The sequence below is a fragment of the Bactrocera neohumeralis genome, unplaced genomic scaffold (genome assembly GCF_024586455.1).
Source record: "Bactrocera neohumeralis isolate Rockhampton unplaced genomic scaffold, APGP_CSIRO_Bneo_wtdbg2-racon-allhic-juicebox.fasta_v2 cluster11, whole genome shotgun sequence".
Taxonomy (NCBI): domain Eukaryota; kingdom Metazoa; phylum Arthropoda; class Insecta; order Diptera; family Tephritidae; genus Bactrocera; species Bactrocera neohumeralis.
The window spans coordinates 14,949,071-14,963,655 of NW_026089624.1; the positions used below are offsets into that span (position 1 = coordinate 14,949,071).

General features: G+C 36.0%; 3 protein-coding genes and 1 long non-coding RNA gene across 15 annotated transcripts in view; 1 reads left to right on the top strand and 3 right to left on the bottom strand.

The window, feature by feature from the left end:
• The window catches only part of LOC126766150 (uncharacterized), a 60,404-nt gene extending 48,148 nt beyond the window's left edge, over positions 1 to 12,256 (bottom strand). For 2 of the 4 annotated variants that reach the window (XM_050484022.1, XM_050484021.1), the window contains exon 1: positions 6,366 to 6,652. The gene's annotated coding sequence lies outside the window, so the exon portion shown is untranslated. Of the gene's footprint in view, positions 1 to 6,365; positions 6,653 to 11,774 lie in introns of those variants that run through there. The other 2 variants (XM_050484020.1, XM_050484019.1) reach the window with 2 other exon arrangements.
• The window catches only part of LOC126766083 (zinc finger protein 2), a 366,591-nt gene that overhangs the window by 82,229 nt on the left and 269,777 nt on the right, over positions 1 to 14,585 (bottom strand). For 8 of the 9 annotated variants that reach the window (XR_007668700.1, XM_050483807.1, XM_050483800.1 and 5 more), the window contains one exon: positions 13,119 to 14,193. The exons of the other annotated variant lie outside the window; for it this stretch is intronic. Coding sequence is in view for 7 of the 8 variants with exons in the window: in XM_050483807.1 (XP_050339764.1) it covers positions 14,165 to 14,193 (29 nt within the window). In the remaining variant the exon portion in view is untranslated. Of the gene's footprint in view, positions 1 to 13,118; positions 14,194 to 14,585 lie in introns of those variants that run through there. 9 annotated transcript variants of the gene reach the window in all.
• Positions 4,691 to 11,309, top strand: LOC126766303 (uncharacterized). The gene is made up of 2 exons (XR_007668836.1): positions 4,691 to 4,994; positions 10,917 to 11,309. It is a non-coding gene; the product is annotated as an uncharacterized LOC126766303 (long non-coding RNA).
• LOC126766166 (uncharacterized) lies at positions 6,706 to 8,197 on the bottom strand. Its single transcript, XM_050484059.1, has 2 exons — positions 7,988 to 8,197; positions 6,706 to 7,921 (listed from the first exon to the last, which is right to left on the bottom strand). The coding sequence occupies exon 2, from the start codon at positions 7,755 to 7,757 to the stop codon at positions 6,969 to 6,971; it is 789 nt and encodes a 262-aa protein (XP_050340016.1). The 5' UTR covers positions 7,758 to 7,921; positions 7,988 to 8,197; the 3' UTR covers positions 6,706 to 6,968.

The following is a 14,585-nucleotide window of genomic DNA, read 5'->3' on the forward strand; positions in this document are numbered from 1 at the left end:
TACGGCTGTGTAAAGTGACGTTGAGTAACACCAAAAGCTCCGTCAGGATCGGGAAGGACCTCTCCGAGCCGTTCGATACCGAACGAGGTTTCAGACAAGGCAACTCCCTATTGTGCGACTTCTTCAACCTACCTCTATAGAAAATAGTCTGTGCTGCAGAACTTAGTAGAGAAGGTACCATCTTTTATAAGAGTGTACAGCTGCTGGCGTATGCTGATGATATTGATATCATCGGCCTCAACACCCGCGCCGTTAGTTCTGCTTTCTCCAGACTGGACAAGGAAGTGCAGAAAATGGGTCTGGCAGTGAACGAGGGCAAAACGAAATATCTCCTGTCATCAAACAAACAGTCGTCGCACTCGCGACTTGGCTCTCACGTCACTGTTGACAGCCATAACTTTGAAGTTGTAGATAATTTCGTCTATTTAGTAACCAGTATTAACACCACCAACAATGTCAGCCTGGAAATCCAACGCAGGATTGCTCTTGCCAACAGGTGCTACTTCGGACTGAGTAGGCAATTGAAAAGTAAAGTCCTCTCTCGACAAACAAAAGCCAAACTCTATAAGTCGCTCATAATTTCCGTCCTGCTATATGGTGTAGAGGCTTGGACGATGTCAACAACTGATGAGTCGACGTTGCGAGTTTTCGAGAGAAAAGTTCTGCGAAAGATTTATGGTCCTTTGCGCGTTGGCCACGGCGAATACCGCATTCGATGGAACGATGAGCTGTACGAGATATACGAGATATACGACGACATCGACATAGTTCAGCGAATTAAAAGACAGCGGCTACGCTGGCTAGGTCATGTTGTCCGGATGGACGAAAACACTCCAGCTCTGAAAGTCTTCGACGCAGTACCCGCCGGGGGAAGCAGAGGAAGAAGAAGACCTCCACTCCGTTGGAAGGACCAAGTGGAGAAGGACCTGGCTTCGCTTGGAATATCCAATTGGCGCCACGTAGCGAAAAGAAGAAACGACTGGCGCGCTGTTGTTAACTCGGCTATAATCGCGTAAGCGGTGTCTACGCCAATTAAGAAGAAGAAGATACATCGTCATACGTAATCGACAAAATTACTTTTTGGTCCTGACTGAAGCATCGGCTTTTAAGCTTAAAGCCTTTAATGCTGCTACTTTTACACCTTGGATCACGGTGTCATCCGAAACAAACTCATCCAGAGTTCTTTCAGCCAGAAACCTAAAGATTTGCTGGAGATGGCTATAAACCAGAGGAGAAAGTGTTTTAAAGTAAAATTGGTACAAAGTGACCTTTTACATTAAAATAATCGTCATTTGGCTTCAATTCATTTTCTAAGCCTTTCTCTCTCTCTGTGAAACGTTAAGTAACTAATTTTCCTTTCCTCTTCATTTAATATAAAACTTACATTTGTTTGAATTCTTATTTCTATAAAATTAACATTCTGAAATATCCTCCAGAGCTTCTCGTGTTACATATGTTAATAGCATTAAATTTTTAGAAATACCGAGCGATTCAAAAGCATTATTTGGAAAAAGATTACTTAATTTCCTAATTTGGTAATTGAGCTGGAATTAAAACACTTACAACTTCAAAACTGGGTTGGGCTACAGTTAGTAAATGTGTGTTTTCTGATCTCTAATGCTATCAACAAAATAATCCCTGGACAATGCAAGGCATGAAGTTCGGGCATGGGAATTCAGCATTTCGAACCACAGGATTAAATAATAGAATATCGAATACTCTCAAAACAATGCATTGTTCTTAATTATGGATACCAAACTCACTTTCCTACGCACAGATCGCTCACCCATATTGTATGTCAATATTGTAGCTCTGACAGACGACAGCGCTAATTTGCATTAGCGGGCTTAATTTACATTTACTTGCGCATTTGCCCCATGTTAATGCAAATTTGTAATGCACAAGAATTTCGTGCATTTAGCTGAATTTACCAAATTTAAATAGGCAACACTGCTCAAAAATGGCCGATTTTTGCTATTTTTTTGACAGATGTCGCTTGAAGTCTGCCGTCTCCTTTGCGTTTACAGCATCAGAGGTAAGCAGTTTTATATTGCTAATTAAATTATGTGTAATTATTATGTAAATTTTAGTATTTTGAGATGGCAGAAAATAAACAACGCAGAGTTTGCTATCCACTTTTTCAATATTCTTAACTTTTTCGGACACTTTTTTCGCATTACAATCAATTATTGCTTTTAATTTCACTCTATTATCTTTGAACGTAGTTAATTATAAACGAATTTTTTCGTTAAACTTATATTGATTTTCCAAAAATACCAAAGTTTCTATCAATAATTTCTCTTATTCATTTTTATTTCACTTTTTTTTTAATAAATAAATAAATTTAACAATCAGCTGTCTAAATGCACAATTTCAATGCGCATTAACGTTGCTTAATGCGTATTAATTTTGCTCGTCTCTCAGGGCTATTTGCCTTTGTTCAGCAACCATAGTCCCTCAACTCTGTGTGTGAAATTACTTCGGCAGTGTTGCCTTTGATGAGAAAGCATCACGTTCACCGCGAAAATTCTGACAACACTGCTAAAGTCAGCGCAACATAAACATTTTAAATCCGCGATAAGGTGGAGGAGGATATGTAAGTGAATTTTTAAAACAATAAGAATCTGAATCGAACCAATATCGTGCTTCAGAAATTGATGAAATGGAATATGGAACAAATTGTAAGTATACGCTTTCTCTCAAACCGTCAATAATTACCCCTGGCATAATTACATATCACAATACATTTACAGAAAAAAAGCACTCTCCCTATTTTGTCTCTTGCCCCTACACAAATCCCTCACACGAAGTCCTTAAAATTTCTTGGGTTAGTGTTTGATAATTGTAAATATGTTAGATTAAGCTTACTCACTAGACTAAATATAATGTTCCCTACTTCACAACCAATTTCGCATTCATTCAAATTCATTCCAATCAAAACTGTCACTGTAGCTTTGATGTTTTACCAAAGTTATCTCCTATACTTACAGCTGAAGCGACTGTGCTATACGGAGCGGTTCCTTTTGTTGTACAAATTGGAAAACGACGTATACTGTGATGGCAATAATGCTGCATATACTACTATGTATGAACAAAAAATAGTAATACTTTGTTCATACTTTATATAATGAATTTATTCTTCCGAATTTATGTTGTCCCCCTCAAAAAATACCCTTTGGCCCAAACACACTTCTGCAAACGTTTCTTCCAATCCTCGAAACAGCTGTTAAAGTCAGGTCCTGGACATGGTTCGCCTACAACGCGTTCTCGACCCTCTTTGAATAATTTGTACCAATCAAAAACACTTGCTCGCGACAAACAATAATCACCGAAGGCCCTTTCCAATATTCTGAACTGAAATTTGATTCCACATACAAAATTTAAAGTAACTTTGTTGAATAATTACGCTCATCGTAAAAATCGCCGAATGCACTTTACGCACTTGAGAAAGACTAGCGTATACTTAACACAAATGTTTATTTTGTTTAGAAATTTGGCACAGATGTCACTGGCAGTCATACCAACCTAGAAAACAAATTATTCAGCGAATGGGTTCTCGCGAGTTAAGGCACATGTAACTTACAACACATCACTATCACATGGGTCAATGTCCAAAGTACGCGATAACACTAAACTAAACACCATTATCAAGAACAACAAATTATATGTATTGTAGATTACCCATTAGTATAAATAGATGCATAACCACACACGCTTTGTATTTTGTATTTTGAAGATTACCAAATAAAGAACGTTCTCCTGTCAATGCAGAACTAAAATATTTTTTTGACTAAAATAACCCAAATTAATTGGCGGGCAACGTGGGGCACACATCAAAAAAGAATTCAGTGAATAAAATCCTTACGCGTGTGGCTCCTGATAAAAAGTAAAAGGATAACCTTTATCCTTCAAGTCAACGCAAATAAAATAAATAAAAAGTGAAAATTTAATCACAAGTTAAAACCTAAAAAATGAACGGCGAAATTCAAGCACTCTATACATACTATAGTCACCGAACTACAGCGAAAAATAGCTTCAATGGAACTAGCTAATCCAACATTAACTCCTCAAGCGTAGGAAGAGGACGACGTATGTGTATACAATAATGCACAGGAGATAGATTTAAACATGTTCAAACTAATAGGAACATTCAGCGGCGATCCTAAAGAATATCGACTATGGAGAAAAATAGTGACCACTCACATGAATAACATTATGCAATTCAGAGGAACAAAATTATTTGCTCAAGCAGTGCTTAAAAATTTAGGGAAAATAACCGGCAGTGCATCACAGGTCCTGGTTAGCAATAACACCAGAACTAATTTTAATGCAATCATCGATCGGCTTGACATAACCTTTGCCGACCAAAATAGAAATGACGTATAAAAACGAAGCAGTCCTAGCATCACATAATAAAGAAGCACATTTAAAAGCCACGAGAACATACATCTCCGGCATTAGAAGTTCCTCAATCAAAAACGCATTATACTCCAGATACTGTGCATCACTCACAGAAGCTCACGATATGGCCAGAACTATGCAACATGATGTCGGCTATCAACACCTAGAATTCATACCCAGGATGCGACCACATCCGCAACAAAATTATACAGTAAACAACAGGAACACATTTCCTCAAAGGATCCAACAACCCAGAGTAGAACCTATGGAAATAGATTCCTCAACACGATTCCGACGACCTACACATCAAAGAAACATACAACTACCAAACAACCCACCAGTCCAACCAAGACAGCAACCAACCTTCAATCCCTTTCAGACAAGCAGTCCAAACATTTGGCAACCAATTCAAAAGGTATAGAGACGAAACAGTCACTAACGCCCACAACAAATCACAGCGAGTGAACCAACTCAACAATGAAAGAAGCGAAATCCAGTCACTCTACAACGAACCAAACAGCAACTGCACTGAAGAAGAACATTTTTTATAAGGTACCACAGTCTACCAACACTCAAGACAACCGCGCCAGATGGTAAGTCCGTGCACATACTGATCGATTCAGGTGCAACCAGTAGTTACGTAAGCAAAAATTATAAATACGCAAAACGTATACCATTAGGAAAAATAATTAATACAACAATACTTCATGGTAGTTCAAAAATAACACATAAAAGAAAAATTAATCTAGTAGGATTCGACTTAGAATTTCTAGAAAAAAATGAATTAAAAGACTTTGATATCCTGTTAGGAGAAGATTCATTAAGGAAAATGAAGGTGAAGGAGGACAAAGATAGATCTTTTCAAGTAATCAATAACGTTTACTAAAGTGTCAAATCACTCAAAAAGTGCAAAGGTAAACTATACAGTAGGCGAGAAACAGTTCGAAAATTGCATAAAAGATTTAATGAAAAACAATTATAGAAACGAAAACTTACCGTATACAACTACAATAAAAGCTGAAATTAGAACAGAAACTAATGATCCTGTATGGGTTAGGCAATATCCATATCCATACGCGGATCAAGATTTCATAAAAAAGGAAATAAATAAATTATTAGCAAACGGTATAATAAAAGAGAGCAAAAGCCCATACAATGCCCCGATATGGACGGTCTCTAAAAAAGGATTAGATGAGGAAGGAAAACCAAAAAAGAGAACGGTTACAGATTTCCAAAAGTTAAACAAAATTACTACTGCAGATAGGTACCCGATACCAGCTATCAATATGACTCTACAAACCTTAGGAGAAGCAAGATACTTCACGACGCTAGACTTGCAGTCAGGGTTCCACCAAATTCTAATTAGGGAAGAGGATAGGGAAAAACAACCTTCTCCATCAACGGAGTTAAACATGAATTTTTACGACTCCCATTCGGCTTAAAAAATGCACCATCTACATTTCAAAGATGCGTGGATGACATTCTCAGACCATACATTGGTAAATGCGCGTACGTATACATCGATGATGTCCTAATATATTCAACATCCCCCGAAGAACATATGAAGCACATCACCGAAATTGTTCAAACATTACACAATGCTAATATGAAAATCTCTGAAGAAAAGTCAAAGTTTTTCCAAACACAAACCGAATTCTTAGGACACGTAATAAAAAACGATAGAATAACAGTAGACCCTGAAAAAATAGAGGTAATAGATAGGTATAAAACACCTGAAAGTTTAAAAGACCTACGCTCATTCTAAGGCCTAGCTTCCTATTATAGGAAACTCGTGCAAAACTTCGCACACATAAGCAAACCACTGACAATATATTTGAGAGGAGAAAACGGCAACATTTCAAAGAATAAAAGCTCCAATGCAAAAATAAGACTAGATAAAAATGCACTAGATGCTATAAATACAATAAAGAAACTATTAAAAGAAAAAATCGAATTATACCAACCAAACTTCAACCACAGTGGATACAGGTGTAAGTGTTCGGGTTCGGTCCGGCACATTTCAAGTGAACCCCTCGATCATAAACGATGCAATGGGTCGTGTTTGGCCGATTCTCGTGCTTCGGCATCTTTTTCTTGCAAATCGTGCAAAAATCGAAGTCCTCTTCGATGTCAGTTTCGGTCGGAGACGGGCTTCTCTTCCGTGGCGTCTTCGATTTGCCACGGCCTTTTGCTTCTTGGCTGCTGGTTCATCGGCTGCCTTCGTCAATTTTTGCCGCTTTTTTTCGGCCTTGTCACGAGATCTGCGACAACCTCAGGCGATGTCAAAATCAATTTCAAGGTGTGCCCAATTTCAACGGGCCAACCGATTTCAATGCATCACGGAGCTGTGGAGCCGAAACAAGAGACAACGACGATGATGCAGCACCACTTGTTGAAGCTGGGGCACTTGTCGATGCCTCCGACGTTGACACCTCCTCATTCGCAGCAGTCACAATGGCATCACCAGAGGCAAGAACTCGACGTTGATTGTCGGCGTCTTTCTCTTCGTCACCGAACAAATTTTCGCCGCTCAGTTCTGAAGCGACAAAGTCAACTTCAGTGAAAATTTACGGGTTGAACGGGTAGATGCCAGTTGTTCGGAAGCCGGATTTGATGGTTTTCGGCGTTAACATAACATCGAGGCACTGATCGACAAGGAGCGGCACATGATGCAGATCGAAAGTGACACCAATGTTGGACTTTTTCCATGCATCATGCTTCACGGTCATCATGCCTTTAAATGGTGCAAATACCGCAACATCTAGCGGCTGCATTTTGTGCGTGCATTTCGGCGGAAAAGACAGCAACGTGATGCCATGATCCAACGCCAAATCTATCGCCTCGATCGATAAATGCGAACCGTCGTTGTCCAGCAGCAACATGGTTGGCGAATCGGCATTAGCACCGGTGTGCTTGATGAAATGACGCATGAATTGAGAGAATACGTCAGAGTTCATGTAACCAGAACCGTTCGCAACACCAACAGCGCCATGACTCGCATGAGTCATAAAAATCTGTTTCATGTTGACTCGGGGAAAGAGGAAGAATGGCGCTTTAGACTGGCCACTAGCGCTGACGGCCAAAGCCAAAGACACATTGGTGCCTTTTTCGGCAGATGTTGATGAGCCGACCTGCTTTTGTCCTTTGCGCGCGATGGTTTTGACAGGTCTGGTTGGCACGGTCGGGCACCCGGTTTCATCCATGTTCCATATTCGGTGAGGTTCAAACGGCGTCTTACCGAGAACGGATGAAAGGTTGGCAAAGAATGCATCGACATTCTCTTTATTGAATCGCTTCGCACGGCTCTGGTTTACTTGCTCTGGTGTTCGCAGTGACAAATTTTTGTGGCGTTTCATGAACGCCAACTGCCAATCCTTACTCGCCTGTTGATCGTCATTCCATGGATCCGGATACGACGCGCCAACTTTCCGAGCAAATTCATACGCGAGCTTACGAAGTTGATGTCGCTGGCCTGGAGAATGTAGCTTATCAGCGCCTTCTCTTGTTCGATGTTGAAGATCTGAAATAAAAAAAAAAATTATTTATAATTCGATGAAAGAAAAAGAAAGAAACCAGCAGAACTCACTGTTTTTGTGCCCATCGTCGTGCTTTCAGCCAGCAAATTCTTCATTACATCGGCATTGGCAGTAGTAACTTCGATGCTCACACCATCAAATGCTGCAATATAACGCATCAGGTTGGTCCTCGGAATTTTGTGTGCCGTCGCAGATTGTCGAACGCTGTTGTGATGTATTTTCACCGACTTGATCGCCTCCAAAATGTTGTCGAAATCAACAATTTTTCTTGTTTGGGATAGTACTGCGGCCAAAAAAAAATTTTTCGAGCACGAAACTATCAGGAAATGTTGAAAAACTATGGTGTTGTTGAAATTCTGCACGAAAAATCACTTATACACGTCAAATATACGAAGTTAGCATGTCAAATGTAAAAAACTATGTGGCCCGACATTCCCCGTAATAAGTGGATTCCCCAAACGCTCATATTTGCAAAATGGCGGTGGATAATGAACACAATGTAAATTCGTGCAAAATTTCTTTTGTGTGTCGAAGGCTAAAGGCTCAACTAATATTATAAACATATTTACCTGGATGAATTTATTGGAAAATGTGAAAAAAATCAACTGTACACAGAGTTGAAAAAAAAAACTTTCGGAGGTCGAATTTCTTTTTTGTTGTCGCAGAGAGGTTATAACACGTGTTCACAGCTCGAGTGCTATATAGAAACTGAGCTTAGTATGAGACGAGCCGATGACAATTGGTTGCAGCTGTCAACCTATACTAGGGAAAAAAATATCGCGCTGGCCCGGGATTCCCCACCTACGCAAAAGTGTTTACTCAACACAAACTAAAAGACATAACAGACCCAACAGATAGAGAAAATATATTTCAATGCACACATACCAGAGCGCACAGAAACTCTAAAAATAATTATCAAGAAATTACAGAAACTTGTTATTGGCCAACACTAAGAAAATACACAGAAAAAATAGTCAGACACTGTACAAAGAACAAATATGAAAGAAAACCAATTAAACACGTAATCGGAACAACGCCAACACCCAATTTAGCTGGCACATCTATACAAATGGACATATTCCCAATACGCGGCACGAGATACTTATCTAGCATTTGTCGCTACTCTAAATACACATATTTACGTAAACTCGACACGAAGCGACAATTCCACGAAATAATAGGTTGAAAGTCATCACACAAATATTCCCAATCAAAATGAACTAATGATAGATAACGAAACATATTCATGCGGCGTCGGCACAAGTGCGCACTAATGAAAAAGCTACAAATTAAACATATACTACAGCAGTGATCATTCAACATCGAACGCACAAGTCGAGCGAGTTACATCTGACGATGCTAGAAATAGCTAGACATTAGCAGCAGACAAGGAAAGTACAGCAGATGAAGAAATATTTCAGGCAGTAAAAGAATACAACAGGACACTACATTCAGTAACCGAAGCAAGACCAGTAGATGTATTCTTTAACAGGAACCTACATCCTGACATAGCAGAAAAAATAAAAAAGAAACAAAATTACATGCTTAAATAACACAACAAGAAAAGAAAACACAGAGAATTCCAAGAAGGTCAAATAATCTACGAAAAAACCACCAGAAGAGATAAATCCAGTCATCGTTATACAAACATATAGTAAAAAAGAAAATCGTGAGACACAGTCTTAACAACCAAGGAGGATCATACACAAGGGATAACATACGCAATGTCAACACAATAAATATGGATATTGCCGGGTAAACAATACTACTACCATAAACAACTGCAAACATACGAAATAACTAACGTCGAAGACAAAAAATATATTCTAACACAAACAGACCCATCTTACATATACAACGAAGAAGATTATTTATTCCACATAATGAATTTAACGACAATCTTAGAATATTATGAAACCATAACAACATCCATAAACGAACACCACAACAATGAGCAAATAGCAGATACGATGCTCATACAAAGGATAGAAGCACTAAAGGATCAGTTATTAAAAAGGAGACACAAACGAGCATTAAATTTCCTAGGAAGTATATTCAGCTTTATAACTCATAAAAATAAAAGAAAAAATAAATAATATCATAAGAAATAATAATAAACTCACACTTCGAAAAATTATTAGATACGATTAACCTTAAAGCCATTAAACAAAGAATGGTATTGCAGGAAATACAAAGGGAACTGTTAGACTTAACAATAACAATAAATTTTGCAAAAAATAAAAATTTTTATTCAAGTGCAATAAATATAGAAGAAGTGGAAAAGATCCTGAATACAGAAAAAATAACCCTTCCAGCTACAGATATATTAGAATACGCAGATATATCTACATATAGTCAGGGTAGATAACGCCTTCATTACTATATATAAATACCCAATCATATCAAAGCAATGTAATACCTACGACATAACTGCTCTAAAATATCATCATGGGAAACTTATATTAGATCCATTGATAGCACAATGTAATAATAAACTCATAACAATCACTAAATGTAAAAATAATATGAGTAAATATATTTGTAAGCAAAACAAACAAGACAATTGTACTATTCCAATATTAGAATACCAAGAAGCCTTTTGTAATACAATAGAAGAAAATAATATCCCCCTATTACAGATAAACCAAGGAAACATTCTCCTCGAAGGAGAACACAAAATTAATAATGAAACAATTAATGGAACTAATTTAATACAATTTATTGATACCATAAAAATTGATGGTAAAGAATGTCATAACCAAAAAGAAAAAATTAACGAATATATAAAAACACACCCCAATGATAAAATTAAACTATTAGAAATCTTGAATGGAGAATCTAACTATAAATTTAACAACATCCAAAAATTACAGACATTCATAATCCCTTTTGAGGAACACCCTATTAAAACAACTCTTATAACAATAAGTATAATCGCTATTTTAGTAATTTTAACATATTTATCATTTGCATTTGCAGTACTTAGATATAAAATATTGAAAACACAACGAATGACACAAAAACGTTACGAGGAAATACTACGAAAACAAGGAATGGAATACCTAACCAAGAAGAACACCACTACAACCGTATAAAAAGGCAGGAGCCTTTACTCTTTTTAAAAGGAGGGGAGAGTTAAGGCACATGTAACTTACAACACATCACTATCACATGGGTCAATGTCCAAAGTACGTGATAACACTAAACTAAACACCATTATCAAGAACAACATATTATATGTATTGTAGATTACCCATTAGTATAAATAGAAGCATAACCATACACGCTTTGCCTTTTGTATTTTGAAGATTACCAAATAAAGAACGTTCTGCTGTCAATGCAGAACTAAAATATTTCTTTGACTAAAATAAACTCATTTTTGAGCACGCTTTTGGCAATATAGGGTAAATTTTTTTTCATAATTTTTTTTTGTTCATAAACCTTAGACGCGTTTTTCTCAAAACTACTTTTTCAAAGCCCATGTTCACTGTCATTACAAAACTACTTGACCGATTCATGAAATGGCCTCTGAAAATTTTTAAATGAAAAAAAAATATTATCAGAGAACAATGGGGGGAAGATTTGATTATGACTTGGCTAATTTTTCTTAATTTTTTATTTTCGAAAAACTTCCAGCCGAGTTATGGTGAACAGCGCAAAGTGGTTTTTTCCCAAAACGTTCTGCGGGAAGAACTATTACTGGCTTATGCTTCAATATTTGTGCATGAAAAAATTACCATATATTGTCAAAAGTGTGCTCAATAATGTACAAGAGGTCCGAATAATATTACTCAATCCATATTTAGGAAATAAATTCGCAAAACAATATTTTTTTACCTTATAATAATATATAACCCGAACCACTACACTACTGGAACATTGTCTTTCGCATTGCATCCTCCTAACTTCTTTTTTAATACGGTTAGAACAACACGCACTGCGTTATAAAATAGGCAAAAGGGGTACTTATATTTCATTGTTCAGTGGTTTTGAATATTGGAAAAGAAATTACTTTCAGTTCATATAGAATTTAATGAGACCCTAAGTAGATAGCATTCGATCTTCTTCTGCACTTCTTAAACTATTGCTATAAGGACACTTCTATTATAACTAATATTTTTAGTAGAAATAAAGCTTTAACCTTCTCGGATACATTGGACACTTTTTGTATTTGAAAACAGATAATGACTCAGCATTGACTATATGAAAATAATTCGTCTTTAGTGAACCTCGAATGCATAAAACTTATAGAAGAAACGAAATTAGAGTAAATTACGTATTGTTTCTATTCACGTTCTTGTTGTAAATATTGAAATGACTTATACGTCCAATAAATATTATAGTCTCACCGCACTGTGTAGTATAAGTAGTTTTGTTTTGGCAACGCGCAGAAGCGTGTCCGAGGATTTTAGAAAAATTAAAAAATCAATAAGTGCTTGGATGTTGCTTACGGCGTCAAAAACGGGATAACTTAATAAAAATCCACGATCTCTTATTAGCAGACCATTAATTAAGGGTGCGCGGGATAGCTGATTCAGTAAGTGTCTCAAAGGACGGCATGAGTAATATTCTACATGAAATATTGAGAAATTAGTCCGTACGATGCGGGCCGCATTATCTTACTCAATCCAAATCATTAGACGTTTCGTGACCGTCGACCGAATTATTTAATAACTCCAATTCGGTGCTGTAAAAAAATGGTTCCATTTGCTCTTCCGAATCGGCCGAAAGCAGCTAGGAACTGCTGCGGCTGTACCGTATTTTTTTCTGAAAAAAAGTGTTCAATTCACTATGTTTCTTCCCGTTATCTTTGCGCTCTTGTCCAAAAACTTTCATGCAAAAGCAACAACAAAGTTATGGAGTTGAATTCGTACAAATCGATGCGAAAAATATTGTCTATTGTGAGAATATTAGTATTTTACCTGATTTTAATGTACGCATTTAATTTTCATCGAATATGAATTTGTTTATATACCGTAGTTTTTTGGTTCATATTTAATTTTATTATTTCTTTACTTTTAGTTGGCACATATGTATGTCTGAATGTATATAGTAAGGATATATGCTTGTATGTATGTTGGCGGCATTATTTAATCGTTCGCTTATTTTTACGCTGGTTGCTTGCTGTCTGGTAATAAATATAAACATGTTTGAATTCAAATGTGCTAAAATACTTTTAAGTAATGGTTTGTAATGCTGATACTTTATTATACTTCGCAAGGGCGTTCATGGAGATAAGTTTTACAGGATGTAGTTTACTATATATTGTATAATTAACTTAATCAATATATTCGACCATTGTTTCATTATATTTTCAAATAAATACCTTCTTTAATAGTTACAAGTTATAAATATAAATTGCTTAATTTAACTGACCACTCTGCGTTGTTGGTTTTTGCGTAATTGATTACCTTTCAACATTACAAGACATTTAAATTAGCCAGATCTTCAGCTTTAATTTAATAAAGGAATAAACATAGGCAAAATAGTATGTAGCACACTAAAATGCTAGGAACTTTGTTGCATATTTTTCGAAAATTTATTTTATGTTAGTTTTCGTTTATTTTCACTAAAATTTTATCCTTTTAATTTATTGTAATACACGTTTGTTTGTTTCTTTTCGTTTTGGTTATGACTGATTGAGACCCCAGCCTTAATTTTTAGATAATTAAATCTTGGTTCCTTTAATACATATTACGTGTTAATTACACAACACTCAAAATATTGTAATATATTCTCATTCATATCTATTGAAGCACACTTTGATTGTGTCACTCTTTGGCGCTTCCATATCAATGTTTGTTTTTCCTACTTTTCTTTATTTATATTCTTATTTTCGCTTATTAATGCGTAACTGCAACTAACATAAATTTTGTGTGTTTCTATGTATATTTTCACGTGTATATCAGCCGCTTTATATTGAATAATGTAATATTTTCTTCTTTATAAATCGAGGTGTTAGATTTTAAATTACGTTACTAATGTTACTTTATTTTATTTTATTTTTTTATTTATTTTTAATTTTTTTTTTAAAATAGGAACTATGTGTATCTGTCTTTTAGTATAAGTTTTTTTGTTATCATAAAACATGTTGCGAGTATTCTTTGCAATAAATCCTTTTAACTTTTAGTATGTTTTGTATTTATCACTCCGCTTGGCAGATTTCTCTTATAACCGATTTTCATTATATGACCATGTTTTTATTGTTAGTCATCGTAGCCGTCCAATTATTCGAACCCGTCACTAGAGAAATTATCTGTAAACAATATGAAAAAACATGAGAATAAATGTAGTCTAAGACAAATTCACATAATTATGAGCATAAACTTAAAAAAAATCAAAAACAAGTAAAGAAAAGCTAAGCTCCGGTGTAACCGAACATTTCATATTCTTACAACTTGCAAGGATCAGAGCCAGAGGAATATAAACATATTCAGGTGTTGACAAAACTACATATTAAAAAATGTTTTCGTTTAATATAGCCGGATTTCAACTTTTCTCGTGATCCTGATCATTTATATATTTATAACCCTATATCTATTTCGCTTAGTTTTAGGTGATACGTACAACCGTTAGGCAAACAAAACTATGTATAATGCTCTGTAGGAACTGTTTGCAAGAATGCTTATTACTTTCCAATGAGCAAAC